General features: G+C 40.8%; 1 protein-coding gene across 3 annotated transcripts in view; it reads right to left on the minus strand.

Moving 5' to 3' along the window:
• Positions 1-15,777, minus strand: part of FBXO22 (F-box protein 22) — a 29,211-nt gene extending 13,434 nt beyond the window's left edge. Inside the window, exons 1-5 of one of the 3 annotated variants that reach the window (XM_032417989.1) lie at positions 15,532-15,777; positions 15,048-15,186; positions 10,523-10,610; positions 9,517-9,612; positions 4,894-5,058 (exon numbers count right to left, since the gene is read on the minus strand). In XM_032417989.1, coding sequence (XP_032273880.1) covers positions 4,894-5,058; positions 9,517-9,612; positions 10,523-10,610; positions 15,048-15,186; positions 15,532-15,686 — 643 coding nt within the window. In that variant the 5' untranslated portion in view covers positions 15,687-15,777. Of the gene's footprint in view, positions 1-4,893; positions 5,059-9,516; positions 9,613-10,522; positions 10,611-15,047; positions 15,187-15,390 lie in introns of all 3 variants that reach the window. The other 2 variants (XM_032417990.1, XM_032417991.1) reach the window with 2 other exon arrangements.
• Between the last annotated feature and the right edge of the window lie 1,289 nt (positions 15,778-17,066).

Here is a 17,066-nt window from a genome sequence, read left to right on the forward strand (position 1 = left end):
TCTCATATTCCTCCAAATTGATGGCCACACCGCAGCCAGAGGGGTATTATAAAAAGATCTATCTGATTCTGTCACTCTTTTGTTTAGAATCCTGGCTTCCCACTGCCCTTAAATATGTAAAATCCTTACTATGTTTTATGGGCATGATGTGGCCCCAGCTTGCCTCTACAGCTTCACCTCACATCACACTCCCCCACTCCTTGCTGTCCCCACTTCTCCAGACACACTACGTTTCACAAATGGGCATGTGAATCCATGGCATTTCAATCCTGAACGTGCATTACCAGGCCCTTTCTATTTCCTGTCCTTGATCTTAGGCTACCTTGCTCTATTTTTGTCAGCAACCTAGAAAGAAGGTAAAGACCACCTATAATACTCCTCCCTACTCTGCATCTGAGGGACCCTTCCCCACTCTAGTTCACTTCTTAGGGCCCTGTCCAAATGTCACTTTCCCACCACCCCACACTAGATTTTGAGTTCCATGGTTATATGTTTTCTAGCACCTCTGTGCTTTTACTTGGTACACATTTCACATCTGTGGTACTTTATTCAAAATCGGTCTGTTCTGCTAGACTTGAAGCTCCAGAAGGCAGGAACTTAACAATGTATTTCTAGAGTCCCACACATACAGTGACTGACATGTGCCATGCATGCCAACAGTTTCTAAATGAACAATGGCTTTTTCTGAAGCTTTGGTGAGGTGTTTCTACGCTTCTATGAATTAAGTGCTGGCCCACGCATGTATTTTTTTTTCATCCCAGAGATTATTTTTTTTTTAAAGATTTTATTTATTTATTTGAGACAGAGAGAGAACACGAGTTGGGGGAGAGGGGCAGAGGAAGAGGGAGAAGCAGACTCCCCACTGAGCAGGGAGCCCCACACAGGGTTCACTCTCAGGACCCCGGGATCATGACCTGAGCCGAAGGCAGATGCTTAACCAACTGAGCCACCCAGGCGCCCCCTGCCCGAGACTATTTTTAACAGACCTTAGAACACACAGACCTTAGAACAACCTATGCCTTATTGTAAAAATGTGCCATTTTTGGTTAAGTTCAAAAAGAATGAAATAAGCTGTGTGTGTGATATTACATACACTATGATGCTGGGTCAGACTATGACATCGCCTACACACAAGGTCTAGAAGAACTAGAATTCTCAAATGCAAGGTCCCTGTCTTCAGAGGTACTGCCCATTTCATGGGTTTTTTTAACTGAGCCACTTCATTGCTTACTGTGGGCCTTCACAGATCTTCTAATCACTGTGGCCAAGCACTGTAAGGCAGGGAAAGACAAACTATAGCTCACGCACCAAATCTACCCGCCCCCACATTTTTGTAAATAAAGTTTTACTGGAACCCAGCCGTTTGTTTATGTATTGTCTATAGCTGCCTTTGCACTCCAATGGCAGAGCTGAACAGATGCACTGAGACTGTAAGGCTGGCAAAACCTAATTTACTATCTGGCCCTTTACAGAAAAAGTCTGCTGACCGCTGTGGGATACTACCATGAAGAGGGTGCTTTCCGATGTTACAGAACACAGAAGAGTTGCCCCAAGTATTTGGTGTAGGAATGCAGGCCAGGACTCTATGGAGAAGGCACATCCCAGCATGGTTGTAGCCTCCAACCACTCACTCCCTGCCCACCTCAGATTCCTCCATCTTCTTGAGCACATAATAGACAATGATCCAAATTCAGAATACGGGAAATCTGGATGTCCACATATGTGAAGGACAGAGATTATCTGTGAAAGGATAGAGATTATCACCTCAATCTGAGCAAAGCTTCAATTTCAGAATACCATCAACAGGATGAAAATGATGCCTTGGAATAAACCAAAATTGTTGACATCAAACAGTTCTGGAAAGGATACCAATAAGAACACTTCACAGAGCAGAATAAACATGGGCCTGCTTTTCACTTGTTTTTGTGATTCCTATGCTTAGCGCTATAATGCAAACAAGGTTTCACAAATCCAGTAACTATTTTATCATAAAATGGATGGTTTATTTTGCTCAAGATTTTAGCTCTTTCTTGTAAAATGACAAAACTAGGCTTCTAGCTTCAAGCAGTGCTATGATCAGGACTTTCATCACGATTCCCAAGGTGCTGTGGGACAGAGGAGAGAGTATGTGCCCAGGAGGTACCATCCTCACTTCTGAACAAAAGAGAGAGCACAGAGAAGGTCTGGCAATATGACCTTCAGCAAGAGCACTGAATTAAAGGCCAAACAAGCCTGTGTAATGGCGTCTGATTTTTCCCAATCCTGCTCCTCCTGCCCCAGTGTTCCTGATTTCCGCTCTCTGTACCATCAGCACCCCGCTCTCTTAAGTACAAAACTCAGAGTTATCAGTGAGTCACCCAGTCTCCCTTCTCTTTCATATCTAATCATCTGCTAATTTTCTCCAATCAATTTCCTGCTCTTCATGCTCTGGTATTATTTCTTGCCTAGACCCTTGCAGGGGGCTCCTAACTAGTCTTTCTGCCTGCTGTATCTCCCCATTAGGGAGGGTCACATTTGCTACTAGGAGAACATTTCTGGTTAACAGTTGCCATTTACTGACAATACTCCCTAGCCTGGCCTCACTGTGCCCCACGCTTTGTTTTCAAAAGTGAAATGTTTACTATTTTCCCTACATGCTCTCATTACCTGGCTCTGTGCCTAGGTTTCTGCTAATCATTTAGCCTATCCTATTACCACTCTTACCTTTCATGTTTCTCATCCTTCAAAGCCTTAAATGCTACTTGCTCCACGAAGCCTCCTCATTCTCCCTCCCGCTGGCAATCCTTACCGCAATCTATCCAGACCTCTCTTATAGAGGCACGCCTCATTTTCTCACTTGGATTATAATTACGTATGTATCTGTCACACCCTTCCTGCAACAGCACTGAGACAGAATCTGCATCCAATTAATTTTTCTAACCCTATGGGACCTTTCAATAAGCTGAATGAAATTAACATATATTTCTATATCATGAACCCAATGAACATACCCATCCTCTTGTCAGCATCAAACTGTATCTCTTCTTCTTTGTTCTAAATCTGCTGCTGGAATATTTTCCAAAATCTGTACTAAGCCGTCCTGGATACTCTTTGCAGACAGACTGCCAGGCTATATGCAAATGGCTCTCTCAAACCAACGACTCTGACCTCAACTCCCTCTTGAGTTTCAGACCCACAAATTTCTAACCACCAATCTGAGAGAGATCTGGTTTGCTGAGCACTGTTAACTCAAGCCAGCCTTCCAAAAAGTCTCATTATAACATGATAAAGTCTCTGGTTTGGCTACACAGTCACATTCGCTCCTAAATTCTTTCTGCCTTTGTAGTTAACATTAGGTCAGTTAAGGCACAATCTGAAGTTTTCCTTAGCAAATGTTTGGCATCCTTGATTTCAGGTCGCTTTATCAATACAGGTAACTCTGGTCCTCTCTTTATGTATCATGTAGTCTAAGAGCCTTTGCTCTCTACTCTTGCAAGAGTTTAGTTTCCTCGCCGACAACACCCTGTGACAATTTCTCTACCGGGCAAAGCTGTCATGAGGATTAGAAATAGCATGTAACTCAGGACCCAGGTTACAATGCCTCAGTATTAATTATCATTGTCACCATCAGCCAAGACATGTGCATGTTCCTCTGGCATGATGCTTCTGAATGGGATGGTAAGAATACCCAAGACCTTTGCTGCCCTTTCACTGAATGTCCTTTTCCTGAGCTCCCTCTAGTCTATTCCTCCACATACCACAAGGCTACACTGCAGATGGATCACTGTGACCCACTGCAAAGCCTCCCTAAGATACAGAGGCCAACGTTAGCCTACCATCTACAGAGCAAGGTATCTTGCTAAGTGCTTTACATAAGTCATTTCATCTAATCCTTACAACTCTGTAAGTTAGTTATTTCCACTTTATAGATGGGAAACAGAGGCTTAGGAAAGTTAAGAAACTTGTCCTAAACTAGAAAGTTGGAAAGTAGCAGAACTAGGGCACCTATAAGCCTGCATTCGTATTAGCTAGAGTACCCTGCCTTACCCCACAGACTAGAGGTCGAAACTTCCCGTGCTTTACCTCTACCTGTATAAATCAAGTCAATATTTTTTATGCCAACAGATTTTTTTTTAATGAGTTAATGCCAATCAGTTCATTTGTAGATGTAGACAAAAAGTCTTAACACGGTTCTGCTTGAGTAACTACTTTGTTGCTTACTATATTAAATTAAGATTTCTCATTAGATCCTGGAAATTAAGCCAACCCTTCACCTCTTCAAAATCGCCTTTCATGACCTGTCTACTCTGACCAATCTTCCTCTGACATGTCTTAGTAAATCCTTGTCTGAGACTTTGCTTTAACTCACAGCTTTTCAAAAACATATCAAGTTCACTATACTTATTCCCATCTTTCTAATTAGCTGACACAGAACCAACCTCTATCTTCTAAAAATTTTTTCACAATAAATGCCTTTTATTACTGTAAAAAAAATGCTTTAAAAAACTTTTCAGAAAACAAAAATAAGGCAAATGATTAAATATTCAATGAGAAAGAAGTGCTTCAAAATTCAGTATTAAATACAAATACATTTATTAGCAAGAGTATTTTTGGAAAATTTTTCATCTCTGGTTCTCTCAGGCTTTAACGTAAGTAAAATAATTTAAAAAGTAAATTAAAAATTCTTTTTAAAATAAAAAAGTAAAAAAAAAAAATTGCTCAGCCCATCAAAAATAAGTAAATAAAAGTAAGTAAATCAATTTTACCAAGCGTGTGCTGCAGTAGCCTCTGTTAATCACTAGTTTGAATTATTCACATCTCTAGTAACCTGTATACTTAATTTAGACTCTGTTAAAGGAACAAACAAAATCAATCAACAAATTGGGCAATTAATGGTACATAACAGTGACTTACCTACTTCGGTGAGTTGATGTCTTTCTAGTGTTAAATTCTTTGGGTCCTTAATAAAATGAAAGGGTTGTATTTTTATTCCTTCAATTTGAGGGAATAATAGAGCAAAACCAGACTCTCCAATTTCTATTTCCTGAGGTCGATTGTTACCTGATCCCATTGGAGTCACTAGGAAAAAAGTTAAACAGTTTCACGAACAGATTTAATAAAAACTGAAGTTTCATTTGGTAACACTTCATTTGATATGTATCCAGCCCCACCTGGGTAACTGCAGTTTGCGTAACCAAGATAATCAAGTTAAAAGCTGAGTAAAAGTTTGTCAGCTTTGAAATTTTAGGGGTAGTGTCATGATGTCTGCAATCTACTTTTAAATGGTTCAGAAAGAAATGTTTTTATGAACAGAAAAAGAAGCAACTGTTGCAAAATTTTTTAAACTGGTCAGTCTCCAAAAGGAATATGGATGTTTACTATTCTATCATTCTTCAACTTTGAAGATTTGAAGTTTTTCTACATAAGAAGCTGGGGGTAAAAAAATACATCACAGCAATTCTACTTTTAAAAAATTATCCTACAAGCTGAGCGTTGCTGGAGTGGTGCGGGGTGGGAGGGATGGGGTGGCTGGATGACAGACATTGGGGAGGGTATGTGCTATGGTGAGCGCTGTGAATTGTGTAAGACTGATGAATCACAGACCTGTACCTCTGAAACAAATAATACATTATATGTTAAAAAAAAAAAATAGTAGGAAGGGAAAAATAAGGGGGGGGGGTGGAATCAGAGGGGGGGACGAACCACAAGAGACTACGGACTCTGAGAAACAAACTGAGGGTTCTAGAGGGGTGGAGGGTGGGTGGATGGGTTAGCCTGGTGATGGGTATTAAGGAGGGCACATTCTGGGCACCTGGGTGGCTCAGTTGGTTAAGCGACTGCCTTCGGCTCAGGTCATGATCCCGGAGTCCTGGGATCGAGTCCCACATCGGGCTCCCAGCTCGGCAGGGAGCCTGCTTCTCCCTCTGACCCTATCCCCTCTCATGCTGTTTCTCTCTCTCTCTCAAATAAATAAATAAAATCTTTAAAAAAAAAAAAAAAAAAGGAGGGCACATTCTGCATGGAGCACTGGGTGTTATACGCAAACAGTGAATCATGGAACACTACATCAAAAACTAATGATGTAATGTATGGTGATTAACATAACATAATAAAGTAAAATTAAAAAAAAATTATCTTAAAAATACTGACAAATGTATAAAGTATGTGTGTGTGTGATATATATGCACACAGTACCTTTATCACCAAATTAAAAAAAAAGAAATGGACAGGCTGATTCTAAAATATACGTGGAAATGGAAAGAACCTAGATAGCCAAAACAATTTTTAAAAAGAGCATCAAAACCTACACTAATCAATCTTTAAAAAGAATATCAGGACCTACAGTAATATGACCTTGGCTTAAGGATAAACAAATATATCAATGGAACAGAATTAAATCCAGAAACAGACCTACCAAACATGCAATTATTTTTAACAAAGGTGCCAAGGCGATTAGAGGAAAGAAGAATCTTCAACAAAGAGTGATGAAATAAGTGGATAACGTATGAAAAAACAAACAAAAAACCTCGAACCTCTACCTTATGCCATACACAATAATTAATTCACGTTAGGTCACAGAACTAAATGTAAGAGCTAAAACCACATAAGAGAGTATCTTTGTGACTTTGAGATAGGCAAAGATTTCTTGGAGAGGACATAAAAAACATTCACCAGAAAAGAAAAAGAATAAACTGGATTTCACCAAAATAAAAGTTCACTGGTCATCAAAGACACTGTTGAGAGAAAGAAAACCAGCAACAGACTGGGAGAAAATATTTACAACACCTATACTTGTAAAGGTCTTGAATTAGAATATATAAACAACTTCAACTCAAACATAAAAACAATCCAATAAAAAAAAAATCACTAAATGACTTGGATACTTCACAAAAACAGATATACAAATAGCCAACATCTGAAAAGATACTCAACATAACTACAATCATTGGAGTAATTCAAATTAAAACCACCACAAGAAGCCTCCTCATACCCACTACAATGGTTAAAATGAAAAGACTCATTTGAAGACACTAAGTTTTAGTGAGGATATGTAGCAATGAGCAACTGAAACCCTCATTCATTGCTGGTGAGTATAAAATGGAACAACTCTGGAAAACAGTTTGGCAGTTTCTTACAAAGTTAAACATAAACCAACCCCAAGACCCATCTCTTCCAAGAACAAACCCAGGTCCACAAGAAGACTTAACATAAAAATGTTCACAACACGGGACGCCTGGGTGGCTCGGTCTGTTACGAACAATCGACTCTTGATTCAGCTCAGGGTCCTGGGATCTAGCCCCGTGGGCTCCCTGCTCAGTGGGGAGTCTGCTTATCTCTCTGTCCCTCCCCCTGGCTCTTGCTCACACTCTCTCTCTCTCTCTCTCAAATAAATAAATAAAATCTTAAAAAAAAAATGTTCACAACAGCATCATTCATAATAGCCAGGAATGTGATCAATCCAAATCTCCATCAAAGAGAGAGTGGAAAAACAGTCTATTTATATAACAGAATAATACCGAATAATTTTTAAATGAATTACTGATACACAAGGTAACATAATTTCAAAAATATGTTGTTAAAAATATTTATACGGAGTAAAAACTTAGCCAAGACATAAAAAGAGTATATACCGTATGGTTCCATTTATATGACATTCAACAATAGGCAAACTAATCTATGGCTGCAGAAATCAGAACTGGGGTTTCCTTTGCAGGCAGAGATCAACAGGAAAAGGACATGAAGGAACTTCCTGAGGTGATGGAAATATTCTCTATCTTGACTGGCGTGTAGGTTACATAAGGGTATACATTTGTCAAAACTCATTAAATTGTACACTTAAGATTGTGCAAGTCACTGGAAGTAAAGTTCACCTTAAAAGAAAGATAATGACCTCTGCACATATAAGAATGAACGAATTTTCTCAAACCTTAAGTTTTTTGAACCTAAAGAATGAAGATGGGCCAGTAGCCAATGGCTGTTTTAGAAACAATCACTACACTGTGGCCTAAGAAAAAGGAATCCAACCAACCGTCTTGGTGGAAGTTTTGTTGGGACATGCGTGGAACTGGCTCAAAGAAAGCACCCAGCTGCAGGGCAACCAAAGCCAGTAAGCGTGTCCAAGAAAACACAAGCGGGAATGGGAATGGCACCTACTCCTGACACCAAGATCATAAGGGAACTTGGAACAGACAAAATTAAAATTCCTTAAAATTCCTCCAGACAAAATTAAAATTAAAATGTAAGGCAAGCACAAAAGGAAGGCTTAAGGTAGACCTCCCACCCTCACAATGGGGTCCTCCCCAAGTCCACCCTCCCTCCCCTCCCTCCAACCCCCAGCTGAAATTTTAGAAAGGAGAAATGTGAATAGGCTTTGAAAAAGCCAAAGGGGGTTGAGGTAGTGAGGCCTAAGAAAATGATGAAGCTACTATTCTATATAAGCATTTGCTAACAACTAGTAATGGCAAAACCTAGATCACTCATTTAAGGAAAATTCAAAAGTTAAAAGAAAACCATGGTTACTGTTATCATTTTTTTTAATCCAATGAGAAATGAAATGTGTAGTGATAGGCAGATGTAATAGTATGGGGTAAGGAGCTGATAATGGGAGAGATGAAATAGTCCCTATCAACCAGGTATTTACCCTTATTCATTTGTAAACACTTGAAATCCTTTGTACTTCACCGTATAAGACTCTTAATTCAGATCAAAAGTCTCTCAGTGAAGATTAAAAATGCCAATTATGGAGTACTACTGAGTGGAACAAAGAAAATCCTAATAGCTAACATTTACTCTGATTCCTGCACATCTCTACTCTGACTACTTTTCATGTGTTAACTCATTTCATCTTCATAACCTTCCGAAGAGGGATTATCAATCATCTCTATTTCATATATGGAGAAACTAAAGCCCTCTGAAGTTAGGTAACTTGCCCAAAGTCATACAGAGAGATACTAAGTACAGCTGGGATTCTAATCCCGGCATCTGAACCACTGCACCATGACTGCCTCAATAGAGTATCTCTCCCCCATTAGCTATAGAAAAGAACCAACAATAATAAAAACCAGTAAACATCACCAGCAGCAAACTTGGAAAGGAGTATAATTTCACGCTATAAACTTCAAACCACGGTCTCCAAGCAGAGAAACAGAAGTTTCCTAAGAAGGTCTACTGTAGCTCCTAACTCCTGCCCACCAGAAACGAGGATACTGAACTGACTAAAGTGAGAATGCTCACTTAATGCTTTCTAATTTGGAGAGGGAGAATGTGAGCTTTTCCTCTCTTATGAATGGCTCCCCTGGAAAGACATGCATCACATTTGGTTTATATAGACAGCCCTGAGACTGGGAATACTAACCATAATAACCTAAAGAACACTAATAGAAGTCAAATATAACACCATGGTAAATATGACTAACTTTACGGCATTTTGGATGGCCAAAAATATAAATGTGCTTTTAAGCTACAAGTAATTCACCAATCTACGGGACCTCACATTACTGCAAGGCAGGAAATCATCAAATTGGTATTTTCTCTCACCTACAATTCCTGGGGTCACAATCCCAAGGACTTGGCATTGTTTTGGGAATAGCTTCTCAAGGGCAAATGCTGCTTCCATAGTAGTTCTTTTCCTTGCTGTAATAATACAGTAGCAAAATTATTACATGTTATTCATTTTAGGTCAAATCTGATTGTATGGGGGGGAAAAAGCAAACACTGAATAAAGTTTAAGTCATTTACACCAGAATGCTTAAGAAAGTCAATGGGGCCCCTGGGTGGCTCAGTCAGTTAACATCTGACTCGTGGTATCAGTTTAGGTCTGGATCTCAGGGTTGTGAGTTCAAGCCCCGTGTGGAGCTTACTTTAAAAAAAAAAAAAAAAAAAAAAAGGCTTAAAAACTTTGACGAAAACACTTTCCCATTTGGGGCCTGTTTTATATTTTAAATTCTAAATCTGACCCTTAGCATCACCAATTTGCCTTTCTTGCTTGGTTCATATACTGTTTTTGCCCCAGTGATGTTAAATTTAGCAGCAGCAGCAAAATTTTAACTTGCTGTTGTTATCTGTTTAGCTGATAGTAGAGCATGACTTTTTCATTGCATAAGCAACAGTCACCTGGATTCAAATTAGACAGTGATAACCCAGGTCTAGCTCTGGGCCTCAGTGTGCTCAGCTTGGGACACTTGGTCTACTTCTTCTCTTAGCAGAGTCAAAAACAAGGCACAGTATAACTTCCACGTCCCTAAATGGGTCCCCATCACACAATAGAAGGCTTCAATAGCCAAAGAAATGCCTGGAGTATTAAAGTAGTTCAAAATGAGAAAGACATCTTTCTAAAGATTTTGTTTTAATTGTACTACTGCAAGGTTTAGAAATCAATCTTTGAAGCAGAAAGGGCCCCCAAAGACAATATATTCATGCATGCTATAATAGGGGGAAGGCCCAGAGCCTCAGAAAGTCAGTAACTCTCAAGATTAGGACAATATTTAATTCCAGAGGTACATAAGGAACAAAAAACCCACAAACCTTTTCTTTTGATATTTACCTCTCTTGTGGCCACGACACTCTTCCAGATTAATGAAAGTTTCGGAGTCAGCCATGTAAAGAACTGTCTGTGGTAAGATGTGAACATTCTGCTAAGAAAAACAAAAATGGAATTAGATCACATGAATCCATGAGTGCTCTCATGGTCCCTTAAAGTTCTGCCCTGGTCCAAACTGTTGTCGGCGTACCCTGCCTTTTTAGGTCAATGTTAGCTTTCTGAGTCCAACCACTTCCCATTCATTTTTCACTCATGCTCTTACCTTTTCAGGTCATTCATTTGAGCATCTATTATTTCTTCAAGTTAAACCCATTCCAGCCTGATTCAAAAGTTCATTTTCATAACTTAAACTCTTAAACAAAAACATCAAATGCCAGCAAAAGGTGCTACTTGCTTTATTTGAATAGGCATCACAATCACAGAAAAACCTCAGCAACAAAGGGAAGGCATACAAACTCTATCACTCCTCTTTTCATTGCCTCCCAAATGAAATAGGCCAGGCCTTCATTTCCACCTTACCAACTGGCTCCCTCCAGGGACCTTTTTGCTTACTTTAATCCAGACACACACGCTGCTGTACAGATTCTCCTACAGCTCTCTTCATTTTGTACTTAAGACTGTTTCCCCCAAGAGACCCCTTAAAGTGCCACCTCCCCTACAAAACCTTTTCTTAGACACCTGCAGTACCCTGGACCTCATATGTGACATACCTTACATCCCAGTCATTTGTACTTGTGCCTCACGAGCTGGGCTTATTCAGACTCCTGTTTTCCACTAAATGTCACATTACAGACAAGTGGCAACATGGCTGAATGAAACACAAGGATGAACATATTTTTTTCCTAAGCTGGTTATTTTCAAATATTTTTACTGTCAGAATGGAATGAAGTACTCACATATAGTAAAGCCTCAACGTGGATTAAATGGAAAAAAAAAAGTTAATCCACTGTAATTTGGGGGAATGCCAAGATGTTTCAGAGTAGATTCCATATAGACAAACTCAAAAAAGATACTGAGACAGAATGATGACCGTGTGGTGCCTCCAGGGCTGATAACTTACGGATAGAGTTCTCGTGGCCCACACAGCATTTCGAAGAAAATAATTTGGTTACCAATTATTTAAAATTCCACAAAATAGTTACAGAAAATGTGGACTTCCAGATTCTTTTGAAAAACTAGACATTCTAACACCACTTCAACTGCATTCCTCTTGATGGGAGCTAAATGCAGGCAAGTACTCCCTGGTATGCCATGGCTTTATTGCTCCCTATGTTACCCTAAACCAACTTCGTCATCTGCCTAACTTTGGAGTCATTTGAGTTTGTGATATCTGGTATAGGGAGTAATAAGATAGAAAGTCTAGTCCTGAGGTTTTGATTCTCTCTTTCCTAGTACCCAATGAAAAGCAATTGCTGAGTCTTCCTTCCTAATTCTCATCAGAAGCAGTGACAATGACACTGCTCAGTCCTCAATAGGAAATGTTCTTAAAGCACAATGTGAGACAACTAAAACCTCATTCCATCATTCAAAGAAGTTCCAAATTTCATAAAATTTTTAGTGGACTTTAAAATCTTTCTAATAAAAAAGTTAAACCAACTTTCTTTACAGTTATAATAGTCTCATGTCCACTAGGTAATTTGGCAAGCACAAAAAAACCAGCATGATTTGTACAAGGTATTTCCATGTTTTTGTCTAACCACATTAGCGTTTACTAGAATAAATTTCTTTAAGGGCGTTACTATCTGAATTTTAATAATGACACTGATAATAGAGAATAATTTCATTTATTGAAAACATCATTATCCCTGGTACTGCAGGTAACATATTATATGCATTACCTTTCCAAGATTTAAACCTTAGAACAACTCTTAAAGGGTATGAGGAAAATTCTTATTGTCTTTTCATTTTATGGAGATAGAACCTGAAGCTCAGAGATTAGGTAACTTTTTCAGAGACTGGCAGCTAATATGCACCAAAAATGAGTTCCTATCTAAATCTGTGTGGCTATAACAGCCATTATATTGTACAAACTTTTAAAGCTATATAAAAATTATACCTGCCGTGGTAAAAATTTGAAGGAAAAAAAAAAAAAAAACACAGAAAATAATTTAAAACATTAAAAAAAAAAATCATGCAATTCTACCCTGAAAGGAAACTTTTGCTAACATTTTAGCTTATTTCTTTTCTGTTCTTCCTTTTTTGTTTTCAGTAACTCAGATTATAGTAAATATAATTTCATAATCTGCCTTCTTCACTTATGACATGAACATTTTTTTCTTGTCACTAATGTATCTTGCAGTTCATCATTAAGTGACTTTATTTCTAAGTATTAGGTTATTTTCAATTTCCCTTATAATAAATGATGCTGCAAAGAACATCTTTATGGAAGTCTGTCTGCATTTTGAATTTCTCCAAATGACAACTTCTAGAACTAGACTGGGAAGGATTTGAGCCAAAATGCAAAGAAGAAAGTTTTCTGCAAGCCTGCCTTTGGATACTGTCCACTTCGGGTCTGACTCCTAGAGCCCAAACAGAGTAAGGAGAAAATAAGGGGGAAACACAAGATTGGTCAGTTATGGGGCATTTGTCTAATATCTACATATTAAGAGTGATGAGAGTCAGGTTTCTCACTCTCCAAAAGGTAGGTACAAATATGACCTAAGAGAAAAGAAAACTGGAAAGAATCCTGTGTTGGACTGGAATTGGATGTACTTGTGCAAACTCATGAATTTCCATATATATAAAAATATAGTTGTAAAGGTGTGTATGTATGGATGTGTGTGTTGTGTGTGTATATGCATATGTACACACACACACACACGCATACACATATATTCCTTGGCTCTGTTCCACTGGGCTCCGGAGCAGCAAACCCTTCAACAGCAATGAGCTGTCCAGATCTTGGCTTTTAAATACCATGAAATACCATTCTCCACTAAAAGGAACCAGAGCTCTTTAAAGAAATGGCTGATTCCAGGATTAAAGCAGACAAAAGATGAGCTTAGAACATCTTGTGCCAGAAAGCAAGGAGGTGCTCAAAGGTGATGGACTCATCTCTAAAAGACCCTGAAACCAGCTGAAGGGGCTCCTGATTGCCAAACTGGGGACAATTCGGGTATCAAAATAAATACTGATAGATTATATTCCATTGAATAAAATAAGAGACTAAAAGAGTCTGCACAGAAATAAATGAAAAAAACTGAAACAGGATATTTACATAGTTTCAAAGTCTCTCCTCACAAAATACTAATTACAGTGGAAAAGAGTAATTTTACAGGAGTGACATCTGGCACACACCACCTTAATTAAATTATCAAAGGTACTAACACCAGTAATGGGACAAAAATGGAAATCACATACTACCTGATAGGATGAAACTAGAAGAGCACAGCATCACTTCTGTGATATTCCTGCCAAAGATATATAATCTGAATCTAAGAAACGTGTTCTACAAAGTAACTGGCCTGTAATTTACATACTTGTCAAAGTTGTGAAAGCCAAGCAAAGCTTGAGAAACTGTTCCACGTCAAAAATTAAAGAAATGACGGGTGCCTGGGTGGCTCAGTCGGTTAAGCCTTGAACTCTTGATTTCGGCTAAGGTCATGATCTCAGGGTTGTGAGATGGAGCCCAATGTCCAGCTCTGCACTCAGCGCAGAGTTTGCTTGTCCCTCTCCCCTGGCTTGCTCTCTCTCTCTCTCTCTCAAATAAATAAATAAAATCTTTAAAAAAAAATTTTTAAATGACCAAAACCAACCCAAGATTCTAATCTGAATTATTTTGTTATGAGGAACATGGGGGACATATGGGACAACTGGCAACGTCTGAAAGGATTCTGAGAAATGGATAATAGAAATGTATCAATAAGAATTTCCTGACTGATGACTGCACTGTGATGATGTAGAACAGTCTTGTTTGTGTGTAATGCGCACTAAAGTATAAGGAAGTGAAAGAACATCAGATTGATAATTTACTCTCAAAGAGCTCTGTCCCACTGGCAAATGAGATACCACAGCCTCACAGTCACCTGTGCTCAAGAAGGCTGCCCCTTTGATTCCACAGTTCAAGTCATTACCTCCCCAGGTTTTGCCCATCTTTTGAAATTGGGGGACCAGAGATACAAAACAAAAGAGTACAGGACCAGCGGCTGAAATATTTGGGTTTAAGTATTGGTTCTTGGCTTTTTAATGTGACGCTAAAGCAAAAAGAAACCCAGCTGCCTTCCCTGCCAAACGGTGACAACAATATCTGCTTCAAAGGAAGCAGGTAAAGGGGAGGTCCTCCACAACGTTATTATAATAGTAAAAATCTGTATACACAAAATGCCCAACATCTGAAGAACGGTCAAATAAATCATGGCACATCCTTACGTGTGTTTATAAAACCTTTTCGTGTCACGAGAAAATGTTCCGTAATTTAGAAAGAATAGGATCACACACAAAATAAAGATTAAAAAGAAAAAGATTGAGTTCGCAAAGGCTGACCCAACAACCCCGCAAAGAACTGTGCACCACACGCCTTCTTACTTGCCTCAAGCTCCTCTGCTACCACGCGCACCAAGCAATGCTCCTCCAGGTGGCCAGCATCCGCCAATCCCGCGGAGATCCAAGTCACACTCCGATGCGTCCGCAACACTCGACGAACACACTCCCTCCATAAGCGGCACACGCTGGGGGCGCAAACCACAAAGGGTTGTGAAGGGACGTTCATTTCCCTCTCCAGCAGGAGATTCCTGCGGGATCAGAAGTCCCAGAGCGGGAGGTGTCGGGGCGCAGATTCGGAGGGAGAACCCGGGGGCGGAGAAAACCTTAGGGCGCACCTCGCCCCTCCGGGAAGAGTCCCCGAGACAGGCACAGGGGTACGGTAGGCGTACCTCGCGGATGGGGGCATCACCTCGGGGGAGGAGAAGGGAGCCGGGGGCAGCCGTGGGTCCCGATGGTGTCTGCCCGCCCCGCCAGCCAGGGCAAGCCCGAGGCATGTCCCGAAGTAAGCTTCCCGCCTCCTCTCTCCTCACCCTGCTACCCGCAGCAACGCCTTGGCGGGCAGGAAGGTGAGGACACGCTCCACCACCTCCGCTAGGTTACCCAACACAAAGGTGCTCTGTGGGTCCGCGGAGGAGCCTCGGCGATCACCACCACCATGATCGCCACAGCCACCCACCACCTCCATTCCTCACCAACCCGCCGAGCAAGCACTACGGCTACTCGGAAGGCACTGGTGAGGCCGGCACCAGACCTCCCAGCCAGCGCGCACTGAGCAGGCGCGCGCGCCACTTCCGGCCGGTTGGGGGCGACTGGGCGGCTGAGACCCATCCACGTGACTCCAGGCCCAGCGGTTTCCTGCGTCTGTGTCGCGGAGGGCCGGCTGGCGCTGGGAGGTGGTGGGCTTGCGTCCCTTGATCCTTCCGGTACTTTCTAGGCCTCCTGGGGGCATAGATCCTCCTGTGCGTTTCGCTGTACTTGCAGCGCTGTATTCCTTTTTATTTATTTATTTATTAATTTGACAGAGAGAGACACAGCGAGAGCAGGAACACAAGCAGCGGGAGTGGGAGAGGGAGAAGCAGGCCTCCCGCGGAGCAGGGAGCCGGATGAGGGGCTCGATCCCAGGACCCTGAGATCAGGACCTGAGCGGAAGGCAGATGCTTAAGGACTGAGCCACCCAGGCGCCCCAGCAGCGCTGTATTCCTTGTCGGGACAGATCTCTCTCAGATTCTTGAATTCTAGGAGACCCAGTAGTATTTGTCCGTCTTTACAGTACAAATGTGTGTTAATAACGTGAGCCTGATTTTTGAACGGGCAGTATCTGCTTTAAAAATAGCTGGCTAAGTGTGTGAAGATGACCACCTATATTCGATACCTAGTGAATGTGGTTAACTCAAGGTAGCCCTCACGCCCTGTGTGAAACGACATAAACAGCACCTACCACTGCTGTGAAAACTTGCACCAAACTGCACTAGTTCTTCATAGTAGCAACAGATTCACCGGTAATCATGAAGTTTTGGCTTTAAAATTTTTTTGAGAGAGCGCGGGCGGGCTCACGAGCAGGGGGAGGGGCAGACGGAGAAGCCGACTCCCCGCTGAGCAGGGAGCTGGACTGGACTCCAGCTGGATCCCAGGACCCAGAGATCATGACCAAAACTGAAGGCAGCCACTTAAATAACTGAGCCACCCAGGCGCTCTTGGCTTAGTTTTTTATTGAAGTGTAATTGTTAGTTTCAGGTTTATGACATAATTCAATTCTATACATTACTCAGTGGTCACCAAGATAAGTGTACTCTTTAATCCTCATCACCTAGTTCACCTATCCCCTCCCCCACCTCCCCTCGGGCAACCACTAGTTCTCTGTATTTGAGTCTTTTTATAAAATTTGTTCCTTTTGCTTAAATTCCCACACCAGTAAAATCACATGGTCTTTGTCTTTCTGACATATTTCACTTAGCATTATGTCCGCTAGGTCCATCCATATTGTTGCAAATGGCAAGATCTTTTTTTCTGGCTGAATAATATTCAATTGTATATAAATACCACTTCTTTATCCATTCCTCTATCA

Source organism: Phoca vitulina, unplaced genomic scaffold, assembly GCF_004348235.1.
Source record: "Phoca vitulina isolate PV1807 unplaced genomic scaffold, GSC_HSeal_1.0 scaffold20, whole genome shotgun sequence".
NCBI lineage: Eukaryota > Metazoa > Chordata > Mammalia > Carnivora > Phocidae > Phoca > Phoca vitulina.